Source organism: Heterocephalus glaber, unplaced genomic scaffold (assembly GCF_053883595.1).
Source record: "Heterocephalus glaber isolate CG9 unplaced genomic scaffold, H.glaber_assembly_v1.0 deba00001428, whole genome shotgun sequence".
NCBI classification, from domain to species: domain Eukaryota; kingdom Metazoa; phylum Chordata; class Mammalia; order Rodentia; family Bathyergidae; genus Heterocephalus; species Heterocephalus glaber.
Window position 1 is genome coordinate 20,965,823 of NW_028258293.1, and position 24,008 is coordinate 20,989,830.

The 24,008-nt window shown below is 39.8% G+C and overlaps 1 protein-coding gene across 5 annotated transcripts; it reads left to right on the forward strand.

The window, feature by feature from the left end:
• The first annotated feature begins 5,358 nt into the window (after positions 1 to 5,358).
• Positions 5,359 to 23,340, forward strand: Tmem9b (TMEM9 domain family member B). Of its 5 annotated transcripts, none has more exons than XM_087211723.1 (6): positions 6,525 to 6,768; positions 7,204 to 7,424; positions 9,590 to 9,681; positions 14,385 to 14,493; positions 16,525 to 16,659; positions 22,188 to 23,340. In XM_087211723.1, the coding sequence occupies exons 2-6, from the start codon at positions 7,326 to 7,328 to the stop codon at positions 22,341 to 22,343; spliced, it is 591 nt and encodes a 196-aa protein (XP_087067849.1). In that variant the 5' UTR covers positions 6,525 to 6,768; positions 7,204 to 7,325; the 3' UTR covers positions 22,344 to 23,340. The 5 variants fall into 5 exon arrangements, with proteins under 5 accessions (XP_087067847.1, XP_021119423.2, XP_087067849.1 ...); XM_087211722.1 differs by lacking the exon at positions 6,525 to 6,768 and adding an exon at positions 6,828 to 7,044; XM_087211721.1 differs by lacking the exon at positions 7,204 to 7,424 and having other exon boundaries at positions 5,359 to 6,768; positions 16,609 to 16,659.
• Positions 23,341 to 24,008: the final 668 nt, after the last annotated feature.

Consider the following 24,008-nt stretch of genomic DNA (forward strand, 5'->3'; position numbering starts at 1 on the left):
TGTGCTTGTCTGACAGTGTCTGTGTCAGGGCCTAACCTGGAAGGTGGGGGAGCCCAGGCCCAGCCTAATTGCATCTTGTTTCTCTCTTAGGGTCTTCTGAACACAAGGCTTTGTGGTTTTTGGTTCCTTCACTGCTACTGGTCCTTCAGCTCCCTCTTAAGGCAGATTAGTGAACCTCACTCAGTTTGGGTTTGTCGCATAATAGTACTTAACTTAGTGTCAAATGAAATAAGCCATATAAAGTGGCTAACATATCATTGTCACACAAAGCTTTATATATGAGAATGGTCTTACAGTGGGTCAATCAGTAGTACGGGAGAGAACACTTCTAGGAAAGCAAATATTTAGTTCAATAGGACAGGTTTGGGAAGGAAAAGAGTTGAATTAACTTTAATATATAGTTAAACCCGTGGTCCAAATGGCATTCCAAGTAAATGCATTTTTACAAGTGATAGAAACTTACCATTTAAGTATTAATATTTAAACCGTGGTTAAACAGTCAACAACCAACGTGCTTCAACTCTGAACGATAGTTATCACAACCTAGAATTATGTTTGACTACTCAAAGGATGCTGCTGTTCTACCTTAAAAGGTTTTCTGGTGTATTTTTTCAAATTATGAAAAATGTCAAAAAGTTTACCTGACCTGACTCTTCAACAAGTAACAGTATATATATATATATATATATATATATATATATATTTTTTTTTTTTTTGTACCGGGGATCGAACTCGGGTCCTTGTGCTTGCGGGGCAGGTGGCAGAACCACTGAGCTAAATCCCCAGCCCCTAGAATCTGTATTTTTAATAGTTTCAGAAGAACAAAAAACAAGTTCTAATTAACTGTGTTCTTGGAGACCTTTTTATTCAGTGTGGTATAGGGTGGGTGTGGCATGGACTGAGACTACCAGATGCCCCTGACCAGAATGGAGAAAAGGCTGGGTCTTTGCCTTTTTTAAGGTAGTGACTCATTCAAAGCTTCTAGCAACCTGACAGCTACAGGTTGTGCTTTGCAGACAGCTACAGCTACAAACAAGTGCTTTGAAGCACTTTTTTTTCTCACAGTCATTCATGGACCAATACTTACTCAGTAAATTCTAGTCCCCATAATAATCAGAGGGGATTTTAATCCTGGCATTTCTTTTATTGGAGCCAGAGTAGCTTTGAAATTTGTAATTAATGCAGGAAACCTAACTGTCCAGAGAACCCAGATACTTCAGTCCTGCCAATGGCCTCAAAAAAGAGAAATAGGTTGGGAAGTTTGGTTGATTGACTAGAGGCGGTTGTGTTTTTCAGAGGAGAGACATGAGGACATAGGGATTGAGAGGACAAAGATATTATCTGTATGATAATCCTAGATAAAGAAATTAACTCTGCTTTCATCACATCTGGGGATTTTATTATGAAATGCTGGGTTTCTTGCACACACTGGATGACCTTGTACTTGGTAGGGGAGGGTGCTATAGTAATTCTCATCTTACTTATCTGGAACTGGGTAACAACATAAAAATTGATTGGTTGTGGAGCAGACTATGATGAAGCAATCACCCTGTTCTGTAACTCCTATGGAAACCTCCAAACATAAACATATCTGAGCTCATACTAGTTTCTCAGTGGTACATAGGAACAACTTGCAAACTGAAAGTATATTAAACAGGTTTCATTAAGACCAATTGGAGCACAAGGGTGTATGAAAGGGACCTATTGGAAGATCTGAAGACTCCAGGAGGATCCGTCTGTGTATGGCCCATGGAGAGGAGAGTTATAGAAATGGCAAGGTTCAATATTGGCAGGTAATGTGTGAGGGGAAGAGTAGACAATCCTCTTTCCCTAGTCCATTCTGCTAGATCAGGGGTCAGTCAGCTTTTCCTATAAAGGCCCAGATATTTTTGGCTTTGTGGGTCAGTCTGTTGGAACTACTCAACTCTGCCATTATAGCATGAAAGTAGCCATAGGCAAAATTTTATAGAAGTTGTAAGTGTCATAATATCTGTAGAATTGTTTTCTCCACCACTTAGAAGTATAAAAATTACCTTGCATACTGTACAAAAATATGATTAGGTTGCAGGCTATAGATTACTGTTATGTCCTAAATTATTTCATAGTTTCCCCATTCCCACTCTAAAATGATGACTTTGCTTTCTATTTCATTCATGAAGTAATTAGAACACCCACCACTGGAATTTGAGAAGAAAAGAGAAAGTATGTGCTAAGTGAACTAAGCCAGGCACAGAAAGACAAATACCATATAATCTTACTTAGATGTGGAATCTAAAACTATCAAATTTTTAGAATCACTGAGTAGAATGTTGGCTACTAGAGGCTTGGGGCCAGAGAGACTAAGGAAATGTTAGAGTGTACAAAGTTTCAGTGGCTAGGAATACATTTTTAAAGACTTAATGCACAGTATGGTGATTATAGCTAATAATATTGCATGTTTCAAAGTTGTTGAATTAATTTCAAATATTCTCACCACAAAAATTTTTTGGTATCTGTATATTTAACATGATGGATATGTTAATTAGCTTGATTTAATCATTCCCATAACATCACTTTGAACCCCATTATATAATTTTTGATTTGCAATACAATTTTAAAATTCTAAATTTTTTTAAAAAGGGAAGGTAAACTGGGGATTTAGCTCAGTGATTCCGCTACCTGCCCTGCAAGCGTAAGGACCCAAGTTTGATCCCTGGTACCAAAAAAAATAATAATAATTTGAGGGGCTGAGGATTTAGCTCAGTGGTTCCACTGCCTGCCTTGCAAGCTCAAGGATCCGAGTTCGATCCCCAGTACCAAAATAAAAAAGAAGGTAGACAAAGTGCTCTAGTAAATTTAGAACATAAAGTAGAAATTTTAAAATTCAAAAGCAGAGTTGGAATTGGAAATCTTTCAAGAAAACAAAAAGAGATTGAAATGAGAAAGAAGAAAGGGTAAAATTATCCCAGGACAAAAGCTCTAAGTAGGTACAGAGAACAACCAGTCCAGAGTGAAGGACAATGAAGGACTCTGGGACCGCTATTCATTTGTTTTTAAAAAACAAATGAATAGACTACCTGATGTGTTTGAGTGTTTTGAGAGAACTTGGGATAAGCTATACATACTTAAAAGGCCAGATCGTTAATAAAGTTTGAAAGGAGAAAAAGGCAATGGTTAGTTTCAATCCAAAGAGAGGAAATGTAATCATGTTCTGCTAATTACATCAACAGATGAAGTATATGTATGCCTTTAAAATAATGAACAGCCTTACTTGATATAAATATATTGAGGGATAAAAGATGCAGAAATACTGCTGCGCAAGCGCAAGGACCCGAGTTTGATCCCCGGTACCAAAAAAAAACAAAAACAAAAAAAAACCCCCAAAACAAACAAACAAAAAAAAGATGCAGAAATAATAAATTATTTTTGAGAAGGCTTTAGAGTACAAAAGCATTTATTTTCTTACAGCAAGAAGTAAAATAATAGCCCAAACTGAATAATTAAATTCTAGTACATAAACATGCTACTTAAAAATATGGAGATCCCAAATAGATAAAATTAAAAAGATAAAGTTAAATAGATAAAGTTAAAAGTTTTAAAAGAAATCATCTTTGGGGAGCAGAAATTGAGAGTGTAGAGGACTGGGGTAGGGCTTACTGTTTTTCATTATAAGTCTAGTGATACTATTTGGTTTTTTAAAAAGTGTAATATGTTGATCAAAATAAAAATAAATGACTAATGTAGTATTTATTTGAAAATATTAGTGATCAGAGAGGAACCGTTCTCTTCCCTCTAAAAACAGATAATATTCTGGCCTCACCATTGATGTTATGGTGGCCATTAGCAAATGATGACATGGTAAAGCACACTTATGTGGCTTTATAAGCAGCAGAAAACATCATTAAATAGGGTTAAGTACAAGGGATCATCTTAGCAGACGCACATAGAGAGGGCTCATTTAGGGCATTCCCAGGATATGCTAAGAAATAGCCACAAGGACTTGTGTGTGTGTCCTGCCGTAATCACTGAACAACAATTCAAGGAAATCATCATTGATACTGTGCATGACTCCAGTTGTTCCTCTGGACTGGTGTGGCCTGAAAAGTGGATAGAATAAAAAAGAACCATGTAGAGATATTAACAGAGTACTAGAGAAGACTGTGAACAAGGAGCTCAGACAGCTGGCAAAGCCTTGGTCCCAGATACACTTGTCCTAGATACATATATTGTCACTTCTGCTTCCTAATTTTCTGACATGCTCACTTAAATTTAGAGGCTTCTTTTGTTTTCTGAATAATCCTCCACCACAGAATTTTTCAGGCCTCACAAAGAAGTGATAGGGCCCAGGCCGGGTGGGAGGATACACTTGGATCTGTGTCACTCCAGAGGAATGCAGTAGGGAAACCTAGTTACAGGGAAGTAAGGAAAAGGGCAGGGGAGAGTGGATACTAAGGCCAGTCCTGCTTATAAACAGAATAATTCCACAGTGATCCAAGGCCTAAGGAGATCTTAGGTTAGAAATCACCCACTATGGTGCCCCAGATCCAGATCCCATTTGTACTTCAGGCATCTCAGCATCACCTCTCATGGTCAGGAAGAAATCAAGCGAGTACCTGATATTCTTTCCAACCAACTAGGGAAGCTTCTCCCATTCCCTTTTCCCCTCTCCCTGGTCCCCACATTTATTGTAGTGATCTGTCTCCAGGTACAAAAATAAGGTCCTTATGCTCAAAGAGCTCACAGTACTTTGGTGGAGATTGGGAGTATAAAGGGAGATACAAAAACATAATTTTACCAAAATGAGGTAAGTTAGTAAAGATTTGCACAAACAGAAAAGAGTTCATTATCAGAGAAGGCTTTCTGACTTAGAAGACCCCTGACCAAAGGAAAGAGTAATCAAGGTCTAAGCAGGGCATAGTGAGATGAACTAATCTTCCCATTTCTGTTGCCTTACCTGAAGTTACTTTCATTTGTTGTCAGACATATTTCTCCCTAGCCCTCATTTCGACCGTTGCCAGTTCCTCCCCATCACCCTTTTTTTCACCTCAACTTTAACCTTCGTTCTCTAGTCACGCTCCACTAATGGCAGTCACACTGTGTGGTCTGCACCAGTGCTGCCTAATATAAGTAGAAAGCTTTCTAGTAGCCATATTTAAGGAGTAAAACAAAAGTAAAAATGTAGTAATATATTTTATTTAACCCAATATACCCAAAATATTTAAACTTCAATCAATACTTTAAGGTATTTACATGGGTTTTTTTTCATATTGCCTTTAAATTTTAGTGTACTGTGCATTTTACATTCACACTATAGCTCAATTCAAACTAGCCACATTTCAAATCTGCATTTACCACAGGTAGTAGTAGGACAGTGCAGTTTTTTGTGTTTTTTTTTTGGTATGGGGATTGAACTCAGGACCTTCCACTTTCGAGGTAAGCAGCGGAACCACTGAGCTAGATCCCCGGCCCACAGTGCAGTTTTAAAGTCTGTCTTGGAGAGGGTGGCTCTAAAATTCTGCCTAGAGTGAGTGTATCCGAGGTTTCTCCATTAAACACCTGGTGCCAGCCAGGTGTGATGGTGCACATCTGTAGTTCTAACTACTCCCCGCAGGCTGAAGTGGGAGGACCACTTGAGCCCAAAACTTCAAGACAAGCCTGGGCAACTTGGTAAAAGCTCGTCTCAAGTAGATTAATGAGTTAAATAAATCCAGATGAAGCCCATCCAACTAAGGCACATTACTGTATATTTCCTTTAAGCCTCTGCATATTCATTAAGGCCTTGAAAACAATTTTGGAGGTGGAAAAGAAAGTGTGTAAGGCTCAAGCTGGAGTAGCACTTCCTTTAGATGCCAGAACTAGACAACCCTAAAACTAATTCCGAATTTGCTGCTGAATCACTTTCAGCAACCAGATCCACAGTGCTTCACGAATAATACACTTCACCCCGGCGTGTCTCCAGATTATCCCCTGGCTGGCAGAATACCAACTACAACGGCTTGATGATTCGCCAGTGTGACAGCATCTTCACAGGAGCCTGCTAAGACAGCATCTAGCCCTGCTGTTCTGGCTCTGGTTGCCATTTGGGACTGAAAGGGGCTAAATATATTTGGTGCAGTAACAAACACCTTCTTGTGTTGAGCGTGTAGCCTAGCAGCAACAAGGGTCACATGGGAGAAAAATACTGAGAAAATTCTGTTAATTAAAACATTTTCACAAACTAGGAAAGGACTTAAAATCTATTTAGAGGAGACAAGAATCATGGGAGTACATTTTGAGGCTAATAAAATTCGGACCCCTTATATTGAGCCAAGAATCAAGAAACTCGGAGAAATGATTTACCCAAGGTCATTCAGCAAATTTCTAGAGGTTGTGATGCACCCCGCATCTCTTCCACTACCTCCACGTCTCCACTAACTGAAAAATACTTTAATGGAGACATTATGCCATCTCCAGGGTGCTCCTAAAGTACCTGCGGAGGAAGACGCACCCTGGGGAGTGGGTCGAATCAGCTGTCCTGAACAGGCACGGCCTCGCCGGGGCGCAGCAGCCCGATTCCCCGCTCCTGGACTCCTGGGCAGAGGCACGGTGCGGCTGGGGCCGCTCTGTAGCCAAGTCCACATATTCGGGAGCCTGGCCTGGGCCTGCTCAGGTCCGCTGCTGTGGCCCACTTCCCAGCTTCGAGCTGCACCGAGCGGTCAGCCTCAAGCGGAAGCCACACCCGCGAGGACGGCTAACAGAACTGTTACAAACACCGTGGAGCGCTGTGTCTGGAAGGCGCAAGGGCGAAAGGTTAGTACTCACGGTGGGGAGACGACCCCCACCGTCCGACTGGGGTAGGCTTCCGGGAAAGGAATGATCGGCCAGTCCCAGCCGCTTCCCCTTGCTTGGCACCCGCCCTGCCTGCGCGGGCCGGAATGGGCCGCCCTCGGCGGATCCTGGGGTCCGGCCCGAATGGGCGCTGGAGGCCTCCGAGACATCCGGAGCTTGCTGGGACCTCCCTGAAGGAGAGGACTTAGAGCGCAATGGCGATTCCTCCAGACCCCACTGCTTCTGCCTCCGGAGAAGGTACCCGAGCGCCCTAAAGCCTTGGCTGGCCCAGGCCGTCGCCCCAGAGCGGTCCCTTCGCGTCCCGGGGCCGAGTGAAGGCCGCGGGACCCGCTGGGACCGCGCAGTCTCCGGCCCCTTCACGTCGGGAACCGTTTCCGGGGCGGATGCTTTTTACAGCTGACCCGGCGCGGCCTGTGACGCGAAGGCCCAGGCGGAAGTGCAGGCGGAGGATCCGAGTGGGATCCCGAGCTGGGATCAGGTCTCGGGGCTCCGGGCTGGGAGCCGGCTGGGCTCCCGCGATGGCAACCCTGTGCGAAGGCCTCCTCCGGCTTGGCTCTATGCTCAGCTTGTCTTGCCTGGCGCTCTCCGCGCTGGTGCAGCTGACAGACGCCGCCAAGGTGAGTCCCGCCCCGCCTTCGCTCCTGACAGGAGCTCCTCCCGAGTCTGCCACAGGCTGCCCGCCCGAGTCCTCCCCATCCCTGACAGCAGCCCCCCACCCTGCCATAGCCCTCGTCGCCTGTAGCACTCACCCTCAGCCCTGACAGCTGAAGTCACCCCCTGACACCACCCCGGCCTGGGCAGCAGCTCCTCCACCGCTTGACACTTCCCTTTCCAGCTCCAACATCGCCTGCTTCAAACTTACCTTTCCAGCTCCGGGAGCCTTTGACTCTCCTCCCCTTAAGTTCCGACTACCTACGCTGCCTGCCACCACCCTCACAAGTTCCACAAGTCTCCAAACTAAATGATTAGAAGCCCTCATCTCAGGAGTCTTTCCTATTCGGAACTCGCCCCAGAGCAGATCCCCTTCCCTCTGTGGGAACTTGCCTCTGCTGGCAGCCCCCTCCTGATACGACCCACAGAGTATCTGTCACTAGCTTAATATTCTCACCTACCTCCTTCCAGGACCTGTTGGCCCCCTCTTACCTTCACTCTTCCCCACGGTTTTCTGGGAAAGGGAAGAACCAAACTATAGGACAGGTGAACCTGTAGCCTTGTCCCTAATTCCATTTCTTAACCCTTCTGTTCCTCTCACTCTCTGGTGCCCTTAATCTCCAGATCTGCCCCGGCCCCATGCATACTTGGGCTTCTTCTTTGATGAGCTAACTCATTATTGGGCAAAAGAGAAGGAATTCACATTAGTGTGTAGGGAAAACAGAATGACATTGCATTTAAAAAAATAGCTGTAATCGATAATATTTTTAAATATAGGGGCTGAAAAAAACCCAAGGTTATAGGGAGGCAGATGTTTGTGATCAGTTCTTTTCAAAAACTTCCTGGGGCTGGGGATTTAGCTCAGTGGTTCCAGCACCTGCCTCACAAGCACAAGGTCCCAAGTTCCATCCCCGGTCCCAAGTTCCATCCCTGGTACCAAAACAAAACAAAACAAAACAAAAAACTTCCTGACCTCCCACCAGCAATTCTCCTGACTTTCACAACATTGGTGGCACTCTCTGGGTATTGTCGTCACTTTATATAGTATATCATGATCGTGTGTTTGTCAGTCTCCCCTTGCTAGGGTGTGGCCTAGTGTGCAGGAACCATGTCTTATGCTTATCTGAATCCACCTCATTGAGCACAAGTTCTGGCACAGAGCAATACATGTCCTAAGTGGTTGCTGAATAAGTTATGAATTGTCAGCAGCTGTCAGATGGATCATTGTATGTAAAGCAGTGTGCCTGGACCTCTTGAGACTAATGAAACACTGCCTTTTCAAGGAAATTCTCCTTTGCTGAAGAACCATTTCCTATTGTTGCTAGATATTTAATCACCTCTTCCTCCACCACTTGAAACTTGTTAGTAGTTCTTCTCTTAGACAACCAAGATTAGAAGCAAAGTCCCCTAGAAAGAGTAGATCAAACTGATCTCAGCTAAAATCAAGCTACTTCCTCAGTGTACTGCCTTTCTAGTTGAAGCTGAATGTCTACAACTTCATCCCTTCAATGAGACTCTAGTTTAACTCATTTTATCCAGATTAGTACCTTTCTACCAAAAAGTAAAGGAAGATAGGTTGAAGAATTGCGACTTGTGTGTGTTTCTAAGGCATTCTGACTATACACTGTACCACTGAGTTATATCCCTAGAATTGTGACTTGTTCATTAATAATTTTTAGTTTGATTCTCCTTCCATTCTTTTGTAATCAGCGTTCTTATTTATAGATACAACTTTTGTCATCTGGCAGGTAGATGTTGATAACATTAACACAATTTGATTGTTACGGGATTCATAAAGATAATAAGTCAAAAATTATGGATTAGGTATTTACTTAAAAATAATTGTATGGGGCCAGGGATTTAGCTCAGTGGTTCCGCTGCCTGCCTCGCAAGCTCAAGGACCCGAGTTTGATCCCCGGTACAAAAAAAAAAAAAAAAATTGTATGTAATATATAATGATTCATTAGCTTTACCATAAATGACCTGTGTCTTTCAAAAACTTGTATCTCTCAAAATTAGGATTTTAGAATATTTGACAAGGGATATCTATCAAAATGTTTATGTGCAGTTTAAAAAAAATATTGATGATAAACTATAAACAAGTTATATCAAGTTTCTATTTTGGTTACAGAATTTTGAGGATGTCCGATGTAAATGTATCTGTCCTCCCTATAAGGAGAATCCTGGCCATATTTATAATAAGAACATATCCCAAAAAGATTGGTAAGTCTTCTAGATCACTGAATTACTTGTCAGATTTTTTTCTGTAGTTGTCATTGTTAGCCCAGAATGTTCATCCAATATATCATTTTCTTTTTAAGTATTTTTTTTTACCATCCTATTTTCATTTGGACAAAATGAGAATAAGGCCCTGAGTGCATGATATAATCCTAAAGGAACCGTAGCCTGAATACTGAGCCCTCATAACCACCTTCCTGTGCCCCCTTATGTTTTGGTGAGGGACCTTTCCCCCTCTTGCTTTTCAGTGAACAGTAAACAGTCCACCTTTATCTGGGTCCTAATTTTTGTAACTTGTAGGTTTTGATGATAATTGCCAAGTCTGGCAGGCTATGTTTAAAAGTGTCAGATGGCTTAGGAATGAACAGGAATAAGCTATATATGTCATACTTACCCATTGGTATGTGTACCTATATTATAGATGTGCCGAGATAGAGTGGGCAATCTTGGGCAATCTGTTGGGCCTATAATGACCGGAATCTAGACTGGTGAGCCAACCACCAGCACCCTTCTTTATCCCTGAAGAGCTGACCACTGGTAGCTTGTTCTCTATATGCCGTGAAACAGTTGGGAAGCAGTTGTGGTATGGTAGGTTGGATGTGCTCCTTGCCATGGAATTGTTGATGTTTTATGGTTTGTAATCATGGTGGAAGATTGGTGGGATAGGAATCAAAGGAAAATGGCTCCAAATGCTAGGTACTTTCATTTACCTCGTTTCAAAGCTCAATAACCAGGAAAGAGTTTGAAATCAAGATTAAATGCATGCAACCACAGTATTCCAAACAGACTTTGGAAAAGGAAAGGCAGTGTTTAAACATATTTAGTTTCTCTAATAACCCTGTTTATTCTTCCCATGATATGCTGTTATAGTTTAGATCTAAATATCTCCCAAGAGCCTCATGTATTCAGAGGCAGGACTTTTGGAAGGTGACTAGATTATGGGGGTATGGGGGTGCTATAGCTTGCTTGCTATTAGAAGGGAGCCTGGTTAGAGGTGGATCACTGGGGACATGACCTGGAAGCACTTGTCTCCCTCCCAGGCTTCTCTCTGCTTCCTGGCCTCCATGACGTGACCAGCTTTCCTCTTCCCAGGCCCTTCAGCCATGCTGTTTCTGTGTTTAAGCCTGCCAAACATGCTCTGAGACTTAGGAACTGTGAGCCAAAATCAATGTCTCCTTCTTTAAACTGCAGGTTTGGGTGTTTTGTTCCAGCAACGAGGAAAGTTACTAAGACATTTGCGTTTAAGTTCAGTCTATTTGCTGTGTTCTTGAGAACTATAAGAGGTTTCCTGTTACAAAGTGATTTGACTATACTACTAAGTGACTTGGCTATATTCCTATAGGTTTTATATCACCAAGTTCCTTTATATAATATAAGCAGAAGAGATTGAGGGCTTACAATTTATTATCAGTAAAAGAATGTGATGCCTATTGTTTGAGCAGCAGATGAAGACATTTGTCAAGTATTCAACACTAATCTTTTCACCAACTTTTTATTATTCCGGGTTCAGAGGAAACCATATGTTGTTTATCCCTGGTTATTTATTAGTCAAAATAGGGAGCTTTGAAAATTTAAACAGTTGAAAACAAACCCTATTTGAGATTTTCTTTCCTGCCTCCCACTTTCTCTTGCTTCTTTACTGAAGCTTAGCTTTTTACTGGGATAGGTTTCCAACTGGCTCTGAAAATGTTTAACTAGCTTTAGAAAGGTAGGCAAATTATGATTAACTAGGATGTGTGGCTTCCTGAGTCCTCCAATAGCCATGAAGCCCCAAATAAATCTTTACCTTATGTTTTCCAGGCCTCTTATTTTGTCCACTTGTTAGCTTTAATTCTTCATTGACTTATGCTGGCTGATTGGAAACTTAAGAAAAATTAGAGTACTTTAGTTTGTGTTTGGGGTGTGGTTCAAAGCTTGTAATGTCTTCTGTTTGGCACGAGGGGGAGGTATTGCCTAGTTTCTAAAGTCCTTTGAGCTGGGTCTAGATCTAGCTGTTCATAGTGATTGGTTAGTCAGAACTCATCTTCCTGCTTCTTGAGCCATGTACAACTTTTGCACAGTACTCAACACTTTTTTGTTGCTAAAATATATTTGTAGTTAGGCATGGTGGCACACACCTATAATCCCAGCACTCTGGGTAGCTGAGGCAGGATTGCCAATTCAAACCCAGCCTGGGCAATTTAAGCCATTTAGTGAGATCCTGTCCAAAAAACAAACAAAAAAAGAATACTGTAAAATGTATTTGTACTTCAAAAGAAATACTCAGTACTTACTAAGTAAGCACTTAGATTTCAAGTGATTCTTAGATATAGTTTCTGAGGCTTGTGAATCTGAAATAAGAAATAGGAAGTAAGTCTCTTTTTTTCCTTCAGGTTCAAAGAGATAAGAGAGGTTGATCTAGAATGCAGGAGACCTAGATCCTGATCATTTTCCAGCTGTTATCCTGTAGAGGTAACTCCTCCGAGTGTTGGGCTGGATGATCTGATTCTGAGATGGAGAGCCCCTTTGGGAGTGTTTAGTTTCCTCTGCCCATTTCATGTGTTCATTAGCTGGACACATGCCTGGTCTTCTGGGACAGATACCACACACTTTTATAGTGTGAGTTGTGGGATCTTACTCTTATTTGAAATTCTTTCAGTGGAGATTTGACTTTTCATTACTATCTCTTTTTTGGTACCAGGGATCAAACTCTGGTCCTTGCGCTTGCGCAGCAGGCGGCGAAACCACTGAACTAAATTCCCAGCCCCTCATTACTATCTTTATTAAAATTAAATTATCGATTAACCCATTATCTATTAATATCTACTATTAATCTATTATCTAATAATCTAATTAAATTATCTATTAATCTATTAAGGATAAAATTACCTATTAAGGATAAATTATCTATTAAGGACACCATACCATTTTGGTTTTTTTATTTGTTTGTGTTGCTGAAGATTAAACCCAGGGCACAACTTGTGCATGCTGGGCAAGCACTCTACCACAAATCTCCATCTCTGGGCCTTGGGTTTTCTTTCTAATGCCACAAAAAAAGTGCATTTTAATAGGGCAAAGAGAAAGACTCAGCCTAGAGCAGTGGGGGTGAATCTATGGCACGTGTGTTACTTTTCTTTTAAAACAAAAGATGTTAATGTAGGAGTTTTTTCTAAAATAAAACTTTAGTATTCAGGTTTAATTGCAGTGTTGGCACTTTGGGATAAATAAGTGGATTTTGAGTTACAGTTTGGGCACTTGTCTCTAAAAGGTTTACCATCACTGGCCTAGAGAGTTGAGTACCTCCAGGAAAAATGGACAGGATAAGATACGATGTTGTAGTAGAGTTCTTCAGGCAGCTAGAAATGCCTAAGAAAAAGATGCCAAAGGAGAAGAAAATTGCCCAGAAGCTGGCAGGAGGGCAAGAAAGCTTTGCCTACTTTTGCTGAAAGTAATCATCAGAATGGTAGACCTTTTTTTTTTTTCCCACTAGGGATTGAACTCAGGGCTTTCACACGGAGCCACATCCCTAGCCATTTTTTTTTTATTTATGTCTTTATTTAATTTGGTACTGGGGATCGAACTCGGGACCTTGCATTTTTGAGGCAGGCAGCGGAACCACTGAGCTAAATCCCTGGACCTTTAATTTTTTATTTGGGCTCAAACTTGATCTTCCTGCCTCAGCCTCCCAGAGTGCTCGGATTACAGGTATGTACTACCACATCCAGCTCCATAGTGGTAGACTCTAAATAACTGAGAGAATAATAATTATTTTTTGGAATTGACAGATTTCTGGGAAAAGATATTTTTAATAGCATTGCTCTTTATAAACCTTTGATTCTTATTTTTATGTACTTATTTAAAGTAATCAGTTTTGTTTAAAATATTTTTGTTATTCCTACTTCTTACTTTTCAGTAGACTCTTTATCATTAAAACTTAATTATTTCTTACTGTGGTTTTGAGTGTTCACTTTTCAGAGTTTCAGAGTGTACTCTTCTCTTAAAAGTGATAGGTTATTCATATGCCACATTGTGGCAGTAAGAATGATGTTAAATCACTACAGACAATCTCTTATTTAAACACTGCCCATGTCACTTTAAACTATCAATTTGTTAAGTGTTTTTTCTTAATCCTAATTGGAATTTTCCTGGTGTATTTGTAACTTAACAATTGCAACTTGAGCTGAGTATGGTGGCACACATCTGTAGTCCCAGCATGCTGGGAGGCTGAGACAGGAGAATAGCAAGTTTGAGCCTAACCTGAGCAACTTAGTAAGACCTTATCTCAAAATTTTAAAATTTTGGGGGTTTTGGGGGCTTTTTGGTACCGGGGATCGAACTTGTGTCCTTGCGCTTACGCAGCAGGCAGAGAAACCACTGAGCTAAATCCCCAGCCCTAAAATTTTAAAATTTTAAAAAGAGCTAGAGATGTAGTTCTGTGTGAAGAAACTCGATTCAGTCCCCAGTACTGGGTCGGGGGAACAGCAACTTGAAAATAAACAACTAACGATGTGTGTCTTTTTGGCTTCTGAGACTGTTAAATCTTACCAAAATGCAAATATACAGAGAAGAAATAATTTCTCTTTGCTTTATTATTTGTTCCTTATATTTTTTCACTGGGTAAGTTCATTATTCTGAATTTCAGGGACGTTTTAATGAATACAAGTGAAAAATCAGGCCAGACTTATGCAGCATTTTATCTGATTTTTCAGTGATTGTCTTCATGTTGTGGATCCCATGCCAGTTCGAGGGCCTGACGTAGAAGCATACTGTCTCCGCTGTGAATGCAAATATGAGGAAAGAAGCTCTGTCACAATCAAGGTGAAATACACTTAAGTTTACATTATGTTATATTGGTTTAATTATATGTGGTTTTCAGAAAAGGCAGAATATTTTCACCTCCTTTCCCAAAGGGAATAATGGGCCTGCTCTTTGCTTGCCCGAGATGCCGTGTGGATTATTTAGGGCAGGTTAGAGAGATAGTGTGAAATGACACCAAAATGTGCCATGTTTACTTAGCATATTCTAGTGATATCCTAGTTTCTCTCTGAGCCATATATGCCAAAGCTTAGTGGGACAGCGTGAGTATGTTTAAGCCCTCCTCTTCCTACCCTCCCAACCTTTTGAATCATGTGTGGCTAACATAGATAGATTATAGAGTAACTGTAATCTATGTATAGAGTATTCTGGAAACATTACTTCTGCATTTTAAGATTTCCCATCAATTCCTGTAGGGAATGGAACATAGATAATTCTCATCACCACTTGGATCATTAATGAGTTCAATTACTTTATTATGGTGGCTCCTCAAAAATTTTTTTTTTTTTGGTACTGGGGATCGAACTTGGGACCTTGCGCTTGAGAGGCAGGTGGCAGGATCACTAAGCTAAATCCCCGGCCCTCCTCAAAATTTTTAATGGCACTTCTCATTCCTTTCCTCAGAAAGAGGCCTTGTGGTGTATCTGGGGTGGCCAGTCAGAACAACTGTTCACAAGGATTTCTGCTGACTGGCCCTGCAGCAGAGCTCCTGCTCCACTGGGTGCAGTGCTATAGAGAAATCCTCACTGTACTTTGCTTTTTAACAAATTTTTTATGTATAATTTTATGTACCTAAAATTAACTCATTGTGAGTGTACAATTCTATAAATTTTAGTAAATTTAGAGCAACTTTTAAAGTATTCCCATCAACCTAAAAGATTCCTCATTCCCCTTTAGGGTTAACCCCTACTCCTCAGTACTGGACAGTCATTATTCTACTTTTTGTCTGTGCATATCTGAACATTTCACTTAAGTAGATTTGTATAATATGTAGTCTTCTGTGACAGGTTTCTTTCACTTAGCATAATGTTTTTGATTGTTGTCTAAGTTGTAGCATATGTCAGTACTTCATTCCATTTTATTGTTAAATAGTATTCCATTGTATGAATATCCATTCATCAGTTGATGAATATTTGGATTATTTCCAGATTTATACTATTAATACTATCATGAAAATCTGTATATGTGTCTTTGAGAGGATATATGTTTCCTTTCTCTTAGATAAATTTCTTATGACAGTGAGGTTATATTTAATTTTTTTGAGAAACAGCCAGCCATATTTTTTCCCAAAAGGCTCATACTTTTTTTTCCAGTACTAGGATTGAGGGCCTTTGGGCACTGAGCTATATATCTCTTTTTTTTTGAGACAGGATGTCACTAAATTGGTACATTGCCCAGGCTAGGCTGGAAGTTGCAATCTTCCTGCCTCAGCCTCCCAGAGTGCTGGGATTACAGACTTGCCTGACTGCCATTTTACCAGTGGTATATGAGGTTTCTGTTTCATCATGTCCTTGCTAATAATCGCCATTGTCTGTCTAATTTACTATATCTATTTCTAGTGGGTGTGTCTTGCTGTCCTTTTGATCAGCACACAAATTAATATCCCAAGAAAATCACTGGCCTAAAAAGTTTTTATAGACTTAAACTGATCTAAAAGAATACAGTATTCTATTGAAATTCACCTGAGTTACAGTTTCTCTAAAGAGTCCCTTTCAGTACTACTGAATCCAGGACACTGTGTTCAGCTGAAAAAAGAAAACCGCTATGCTAGTCATAAAGACAAATGATTACCAGTAGGTGAAAATGGAATTTCAGAGACTTACAGAAAGATCCAAAAGACAAAATGTGTTCTTTCCTCTTCTTCCTTAAATAATACTTTGGTGAAGAGTTGAGTGTGTTTCTTATACTGGAACCTGGTTGGTATAGAAACCCTGTAGGCTAAGCAGAGGCATGTGTTCACTGTGGTTTAATGTTATATAAAATTCTGATTTCTCATCTTGAACAGAGATGTAACTTACTTTCAATTCCCCTTAGGTTACCATTATAATTTATCTCTCTATTTTGGGTCTCCTACTTCTGTACATGGTGTATCTTACCCTGGTTGAACCTATACTGAAGAGGCGCCTCTTTGGACACTCGCAGCTGATACAGAGTGATGACGATGTTGGGGTAAGTTCTCAGCCTGCTTTACTGGCTCATGGCCAGTCTCCATCATCATTAGATATAAAATACAAGTGGAAAATAGTTGCATATAGGTTTGAGTTACCAGAATTGATCCTCAATCTGAAAAGCTAAAGAGAATTCTAATTTTAGTAGATTTTATTTGTGAGGAAATTGTTCTGTAAAACCATAAACATGGCAGTTTAAACTGATGAACCTTGAAGAGGGCACTATACAAGGCCTTAAGAACCCTGTTACATGGAGAAAGCATCTGAGGCAGGTTTCTCCGAAGCTCCTGCCTGAAACACTCTGCCTGTCAGTGTCACCAGATCTTTAGAAGGCACAGAGGCTTTACTGAAGGGAAACATGGAAAACATGACATTCTTTCTTTCTGTTATCGAAAAAGTACAACTTGATCACCTACTGACGTTTTATATTTCCTCCTTTAAAAAAATATAATTTTTTTCTTTATCTCTAGAAGAAAATAAAACCATCACTTCAGATCCTCCTCCTATCTTTAAAACACATGTAGTTCCCACAATCAAAATGCATGTTGTTTCATGGTCTTCTTTTTATTTTAACATTACTTCATTAAGAAATATCTAGAGGGGGCCGGGGATTTAGCTCAGTGGGGCCCCATCTGCCTCGCAAGCTCAAGGTCCTGAGTTCGATCCCAGTAACAAAACAAAACAAAAAATGTCTAGAGCCGTTCAAGGCCCTGGGTTTGATCCTAGCATAACAAACAAAAAAGTCTCGAAATCGACACAGTACACAAGCTTGTTATTCAGTGTAGCTTACAGAGTTATATTGTTTGTTTTATCGTTATCACATTTAGAATTACTTTTTACATTTTCCAATATTTTATTATTATATGTAATTATTATTTAGAAATTATTTTTTCTTTATATTTTATTGGACTATGTTACTGAAAAAGGATAAAATTCAGTATAGGTTCAACGGCCAAATCCAGAGTAAACTTGAGTCAGAAGTCACTTTACTGTGGAATGCCTTTGTGGACATGTTGATAAAAGCTGGGAAAGGAGATCCTGATTGCATAGCTTGGGTTATAACTGTAAACAGAGTTGCTCTTTGATCAACATGGTATTGTCCTGTTGGGAAGGATTTAAAATTTTTTGTCAAGAACTTTCACAGAAACACTTCTGTTTGTATCTTTTCCTCTGCTTCTTTTATTGATTCAACCTACACATACTGAGTTATTTTCTGGGTAAATACTGTGCTGGGTACTAGGAATAAAAAAATGAATGAAGGTCCGGGGATATAGTTCAGCGGCCCCATGCTACCTGGCAAGTGTAAGGTCCTGAGTTCGATCCCCAGTACCAGGGAGAAAAAAAAAAAGCAGAAACAGACATGTAAAAGAAATAACTAGCAATAGTATACTTCCTCACTTTTATTTTTAGTCATAAGAAATATATTTATTTGAAAAGGAGGGCTGGAAGAAAAGATTGGAGCTCTAATGTAGTTTTTAAAAAATAGACATAGTTGGGCCGGGGATTTAGCTCAGTGGTTCCTCTTCCTGCCTCGCAAGCGCAAGGGCCCAAGTTCGATCTCCGGTACCAAAAAAAAAAAAGTAGACATAATGGGGCTAGAGCCAAAGAGAACTAGAAGGACAGGAAGTTGTATATCAGAAGTGTTAGAGTCTTAAGTACTATTTCCACATTAATTTTCACTCACATGCTCAGGGTTTCTCAACTCTGACTTTGTAGATATTTAAGGATGGATGAATAATTCTTTTTTGTAGGGAGCTGTCGTGTTTATTGTAAGATACTCAGCAACATCCTTGACTTCTGTCTGCTAGATGCCAAATGATTCATGACAAATGATTACTATCCTAGTCGTGCCAATAAAAAATATCCACGTGGCATACTCATGTAAGGCCAGCACTGAGGGAGGCTGAGTCAGAAGGATCTCAAGTTTGAGTCCTGCCCGGGCAACTTAGCAACTTAGCAAGACCCTGACTCAAAAAAGGGGATGCAGCTCAGTGATAGAGCAGCCTTGGGTTTAATCCCCACTACCAGGTTGGGATTGGTAAATTCAGTGGGCAAGATAGTTTATGAAAACATTGGTGTCAAAGGCCAGATAAACTGTTTTCATTATAGTCACGTAGATTGAAACTCTGACTTCATCTACATCCATTATAGCATTAAATATCTGTTTCTGGGGCTGGGGATTTAGCTCAGTGGTTCTGGCGCCTGCCTCGAAAGCGCAAGGTCCTGAATTTGATCCCTGGTACCAAAAAAAAATAATAATAAAAATAATAAAATATATATATATATGTTTCTCATTTCAGAAATAAACAATATTAAAATAATACATTCAGAGCATACAGGAAATGAATGTAAAATGTGAACACAAAAACATGTAAGGCAGACATTTGATTGATGGGGTCATGTGCCCAGTAACCATTGTGCCCACAAGTGATTGATTCTGCCTTCATATTGACTATTTGAGGACATTGTCACTGAGAGGCTTGGCTGACTCTTGCATAGCTGTTAAACTGATTCTGGGCAGAGTGAGGTTTTCTGACCAGAGCTGTGGAGTTATGGTAATAATTCCGCACAAAAGAAATTTAAATTCCTACATTTGTTGCTTATTTGAGATGGGAGTTCTTGCCAGGCATAATGGTAAATGCTTGCAATCTTTGCACTCTGGGAGGCTGAGGCCAGAGGATTGCAAATTTGACCCCAGCCTGGGCACTGTGGGGAGTTAGTGAGACTCTGCCTCCAAAAAAAACCCAAAAAAGTATTTATTGCAATGTGTCTCCATCCAAAGGCCCTAGATTTAATCCCCAGTACCACAAAAAACAAAGCAGGAGCTCTTCACTATTTGTGTTCATTTTTAATTTTCAGGGTTTTTTTCATTTTTGTTTAATATAGAGCATTTTAAAGCAAATACAAGTTAGTACAAATAGTTAAGAAGCCTACTGCAAGTAGTCATAATATTTACTGTATCATGTATCCATGACACAGCATTACTATTATCAAAGCATTACATTAAGACATGTTTTGTATTCATTGAAATTTCATCAGGTGTAAAAGGAGCAAACATAAAAGGGTAAATTTCTGTTTGCATTCTTTCAGCATCCCTGCCCATGATCAGCTAGTTCAATCTTGTTCTAATAGGTGGAGGACAGACCAAAAGGATTAATTGGTTTATTTAGTCTTTTAAATTTGTTCCTTACAATTTTTTTCTCCCCCTCCCTTGAAGAGTAGATAACAGGACTCTGCTGACAGAGTATATCCTTCTTCCCAGTCTTGTTTATGTCAAAATAAATCAATGGTAATAATATTTTATATACAAGTTCACTGAAGCCCCATATTCCTATAGTGTCATTTTACTCTACCTGAACAAAATCTATGTGTTGAGGAGATAGGACACCAAGTCAAGGTTAGGCAAGCTGAGTTTTAGTGTCTGTGCTAATGTGTTAAATGACTGCAGGTCAGTTTATTTCCTTATGGGTAATCAAGTAATCATATAATTTTTATCTTGTCTTTTCCTTTCCTTCCTCCCTTTCTTGCTTCCTTCCTTTCTTCCCTTCTTCCTTCCCTCCTCCCCCTCCCCCCCTTTCTCTCTCTCTCTCTCCCTCTCTCTCTCTCTCTCTCTCTCTCTCTCTAACATTTTGGATTTCATGGGATTGTCTTTATTATTTCCATTTCCAAGTTTAGAAATAAATAAATGGGATTTACACAAGCCATTACCATTAAGCAAAAAGTTGAAGACATTTTAGTAAAGAAGGCAAGAAAAGATTCTTTTAAAATATAATCATGATATGAATGTCTTGCTATAAAAATAAGACCAGGTATTATAACACCATATACAGTTGTAGTTAAAGTTATGTGGTTATGCATAGCTTTCCATGTATGAGGTATGATCAAAATATACAGTGAATGTTTAAAATGTAAATTTTTTGCAATAAAAGACACATTGCTGCCATTAACCCTCAACTAATTACTACCCCTTGCTTTAAACACACTATTCCATCATTCCTGCCACTTTCTGAAGCAGTTCTAGAAGTCCTTTTCGGTGACTGTCTTTATGGGGTGTGATAAAAAATGCAATGAATGTGGGCACCAAGGGCCTGCCATCTGATGGAGAGAGGTTTGTAAAAAATATTACGTGTTCATCCACCTTATTTACCAAGCCTGGCACCATGCAACTTCTGGTTCTTGCCCAAAGTAAAAATGACCATGGCACAAAGTAAAAATGACACATTGAGGCAGCCATGATAGAGCAACTAAAGACACTCATGAAGGAGGACTTCGAGACCTGCTTGAGAACATGGCAAGAATGATGGGATACACACATTCAAAGTGAAGGAGAGGATTTTGAGGGGGATTAATGGCAATGTGTATGTTCAGTAATAAATTTTTCAATGATACTTCCTATATCCTGACTCTTGTCCCAGATATATGACAGCTTTTACAGACATGTACTACAGAACAGAGTTGTTTGTAGAGACAAAACTTAGCTTAAGAGGCCCAACTTATGACTTGTGTCTTGTGTTGGAACATTTAGAAACTTTGCTGACATGGGTTTCAGGAAAAGAGATCAAGGAAAAGGCAAAACAAAAACAATAAATTACTATTGAATGCTTTTTGTCATGTAGGCAGCTGTGTTTATATCTTATTCATAGATAGATTAGCCTGGTGGTTTCCTGTGTAATGACTACAAACATCCACTTGTATTAGTTTACTTTGACTGGGAGAGGTAGATTTTCTACACAGATACTAGTGTAATCCTTAAATAGCCTCTTTTCTTTATACAGCAAATAACATATGAGCCATTGAGTGCTCAACAATGAAAGATGCAAGTCTTCATTGAATAAAAATGTGAAGTAAATCGTTCCTCACTGTCCTTGGTCATAGAGGGTGATTTTAGCACTTGAGCTGTGTATGTGTCTTTTCATTACAGTTTACAGAAGGGAGTAACAAAAGTTTTTGGAAAGTAGGCCATTTAGTGTATGTTCTGAAAGGACGGGAAGAGATTAAAACCAACCAAGATAACACTGTGTCAACTCATCTGCCATGCTGAATGAGGGTCCAAGCAAGTAAACAATTCTAATGTAATGAATGGGAGTCAGGAAATTAAAAGTCAGATATTTTCTCTGTGATAGATTAGCTATGAAGTATCAATTAAATCAAGGAAATGCCCTACTTTCTGTATCTGTAACGTGGGCAGAATAACATGCAAATACACTTTCTTTTCCCTACTAGGCAGGGAAGACTTTTCTTTAACACAAATGATCATTCTATTTGTCTTGGTCTCTGTATCTTAAAGGAAACACCTTTGAAAATGGTGACCGATTTCCAAATACTCCCTCATGGCTTATGTCTCTTGACCTATATCTATAGATGAATGTATCCTTCTGATAGTTGATTACCTGTGAAGTGCTTAGTCACATAGATGCTCTATTGTTTGAAAAGCCCACCTGCTCCTGTCTCTGCAGCTGGCTAACTGCTGTTGCCTGTGTATTTTACACTGATATTGCCAACTCTACTATTTTCCATTTGGGCTTTCAGGATCATCAGCCTTTTGCAAATGCTCATGATGTCCTGGCCCGCTCCCGCAGTCGACCCAATGTTCTGAACAAGGTGGAGTATGCCCAGCAGCGCTGGAAGCTTCAAGTTCAAGAGCAGCGAAAATCTGTCTTTGACCGACATGTTGTCCTCAGCTAATGGGAATCAAATTCAAGATGACTAGAAAGAAACAAGGCAGACAACTGGAAAGAATTGAGTTTCGTGGGTTTTGTTTTAATACCCTGTTGATTTTATCAACTCTTGCTGGAAGACTCAAAATTGGAAGCAAAAACATGCTTAGTATTTTTTTCTTGTTAATGTATTAAGAGACATTTTTAAAAGCACACAGTTCAAAGTCAGCCAGTAAGCCTTTTCCTACTCGTGACTTTTACTAATAAAATTAAATCTGCCTGTGCCTGTAAATTATCTTGAAGTCCTTTACCTGGAACAAGCACTTCTCTTTCTTCAGTTTTAACCTGATTTTCAAGATAATTTTCAGGTGGTTTGTGGGAGAAGCGAATGATACAGGGGAAGTGCTTGACACAACTTTTCTCATGTTATTTTACTAAACCAACTTTTGTAAATAGACCTTACCTTCTATTTTCAAATTTCATTAATATATTCCAGTGTAGTCAGCCTCATCAAAGTGCTGATTTACCCATATGACTTTTGCACTGACTGTATTATCTAGACATCTGGTTGGCCTGTGGGTGGATTTCATGGTAAATTGGATCTGAAATGCCTGGTGGCTGTTCACCAAATGCAGATATTCTTCATGTACTGTGATGTCTGATGCAATGCATCCTAGAACAAACTGGCTACTTGCCAGTTTACTCATATGACTAAACATAGTCTTGGTGTGTGTGATCTTCCTCATCTTCTAGTATCTTTAAGGACAAATCCTAAGGACTTGGACACTTGCAATAAGGAAATTTTCTTTTAAGCCCAAGCCTCTCTGGATTGATGACATACACGTGTTGGTCAGCATTTCCGGTCATGCTGAGAGGCAGCTGTTTGAGCTCTAATATGTGCAACTTTGAACTAGGACTGGGGCTCTGGATGCCTCTCTCTGAAAAGTCTAATAGTTATTGGATAACTGGCATTTTTCTTCGATGTCCTCTTTGGAATGTAACAATAAAATAATTTTTGAAACACCTATCAGTGTGTCTATGTCCTCTAGCTCTTTCCTCATTTGCTATATGATAAGCTTGAAGAAACATTGATGTTTTGTACCCTGTTGTGAGACTGTTTTATACCAATATGATCATAACATATTACCACTAAATTATCTGTGTGCATGTGCAGAAAGAAAGAATGTGTGGATTTTTAAGTGGGTCTTTGAAAAGTATACAAATATTCCAATAATAAGTTCTAATAAATATTCTGTTTTAAGAAGTTCTTGGGAAAAAATATAGAAGTAAATTAATAAGGATGTGGTTTTAGGAGCTATTAATGGTTTGTGTTTTGTTTTTTTTTTGGTACCGGGGCTCAAACTTGGGTCCTTGCACTTGCGGAGCAGGCGGCGAGTGGTTTTGTTTTTGTTTAGTAAGAATAACCAGGTTTTTTTAGCACCTCCAGAATCTAACCTAAAATTGATTTTATTGTTAGTATTAAAAAATTTAGGGGGCCAGGGATTTAGCTTAGTGGTTCCATTGCCTGCCACCCAAGTGCAAGGTCCTGAGTTCAATTCCCAGTACCAAAAAAAAAAAAATTTACCCTGGACATGGTGACATACATGCAATCTCAGCCACTATGGAGGCAGAGGCAGGAAGTTCACAAGATCAAGGATAGCCTGGGCAACTTAGTGAGACCCTGTCTCAAAAT

What these genes read in the sequence shown, in the direction of transcription:
- Tmem9b (XM_021263764.2), top strand. Translation starts at nt 6,409, where the DNA reads ATGGAGACATTATGCCATCTCCAGGGTGCTCCTAAAGTACCTGCGGAG. An exon ending in GGAAGGCGCAAGGGCGAAAG is followed by an intron (nt 6,769 to 9,589) that starts GTTAGTACTCAC and finishes TTTTGGTTACAG; the next exon opens with AATTTTGAGGATGTCCGATG. An exon ending in AGAGTGATGACGATGTTGGG is followed by an intron (nt 16,660 to 22,187) that starts GTAAGTTCTCAG and finishes TTGGGCTTTCAG; the next exon opens with GATCATCAGCCTTTTGCAAA.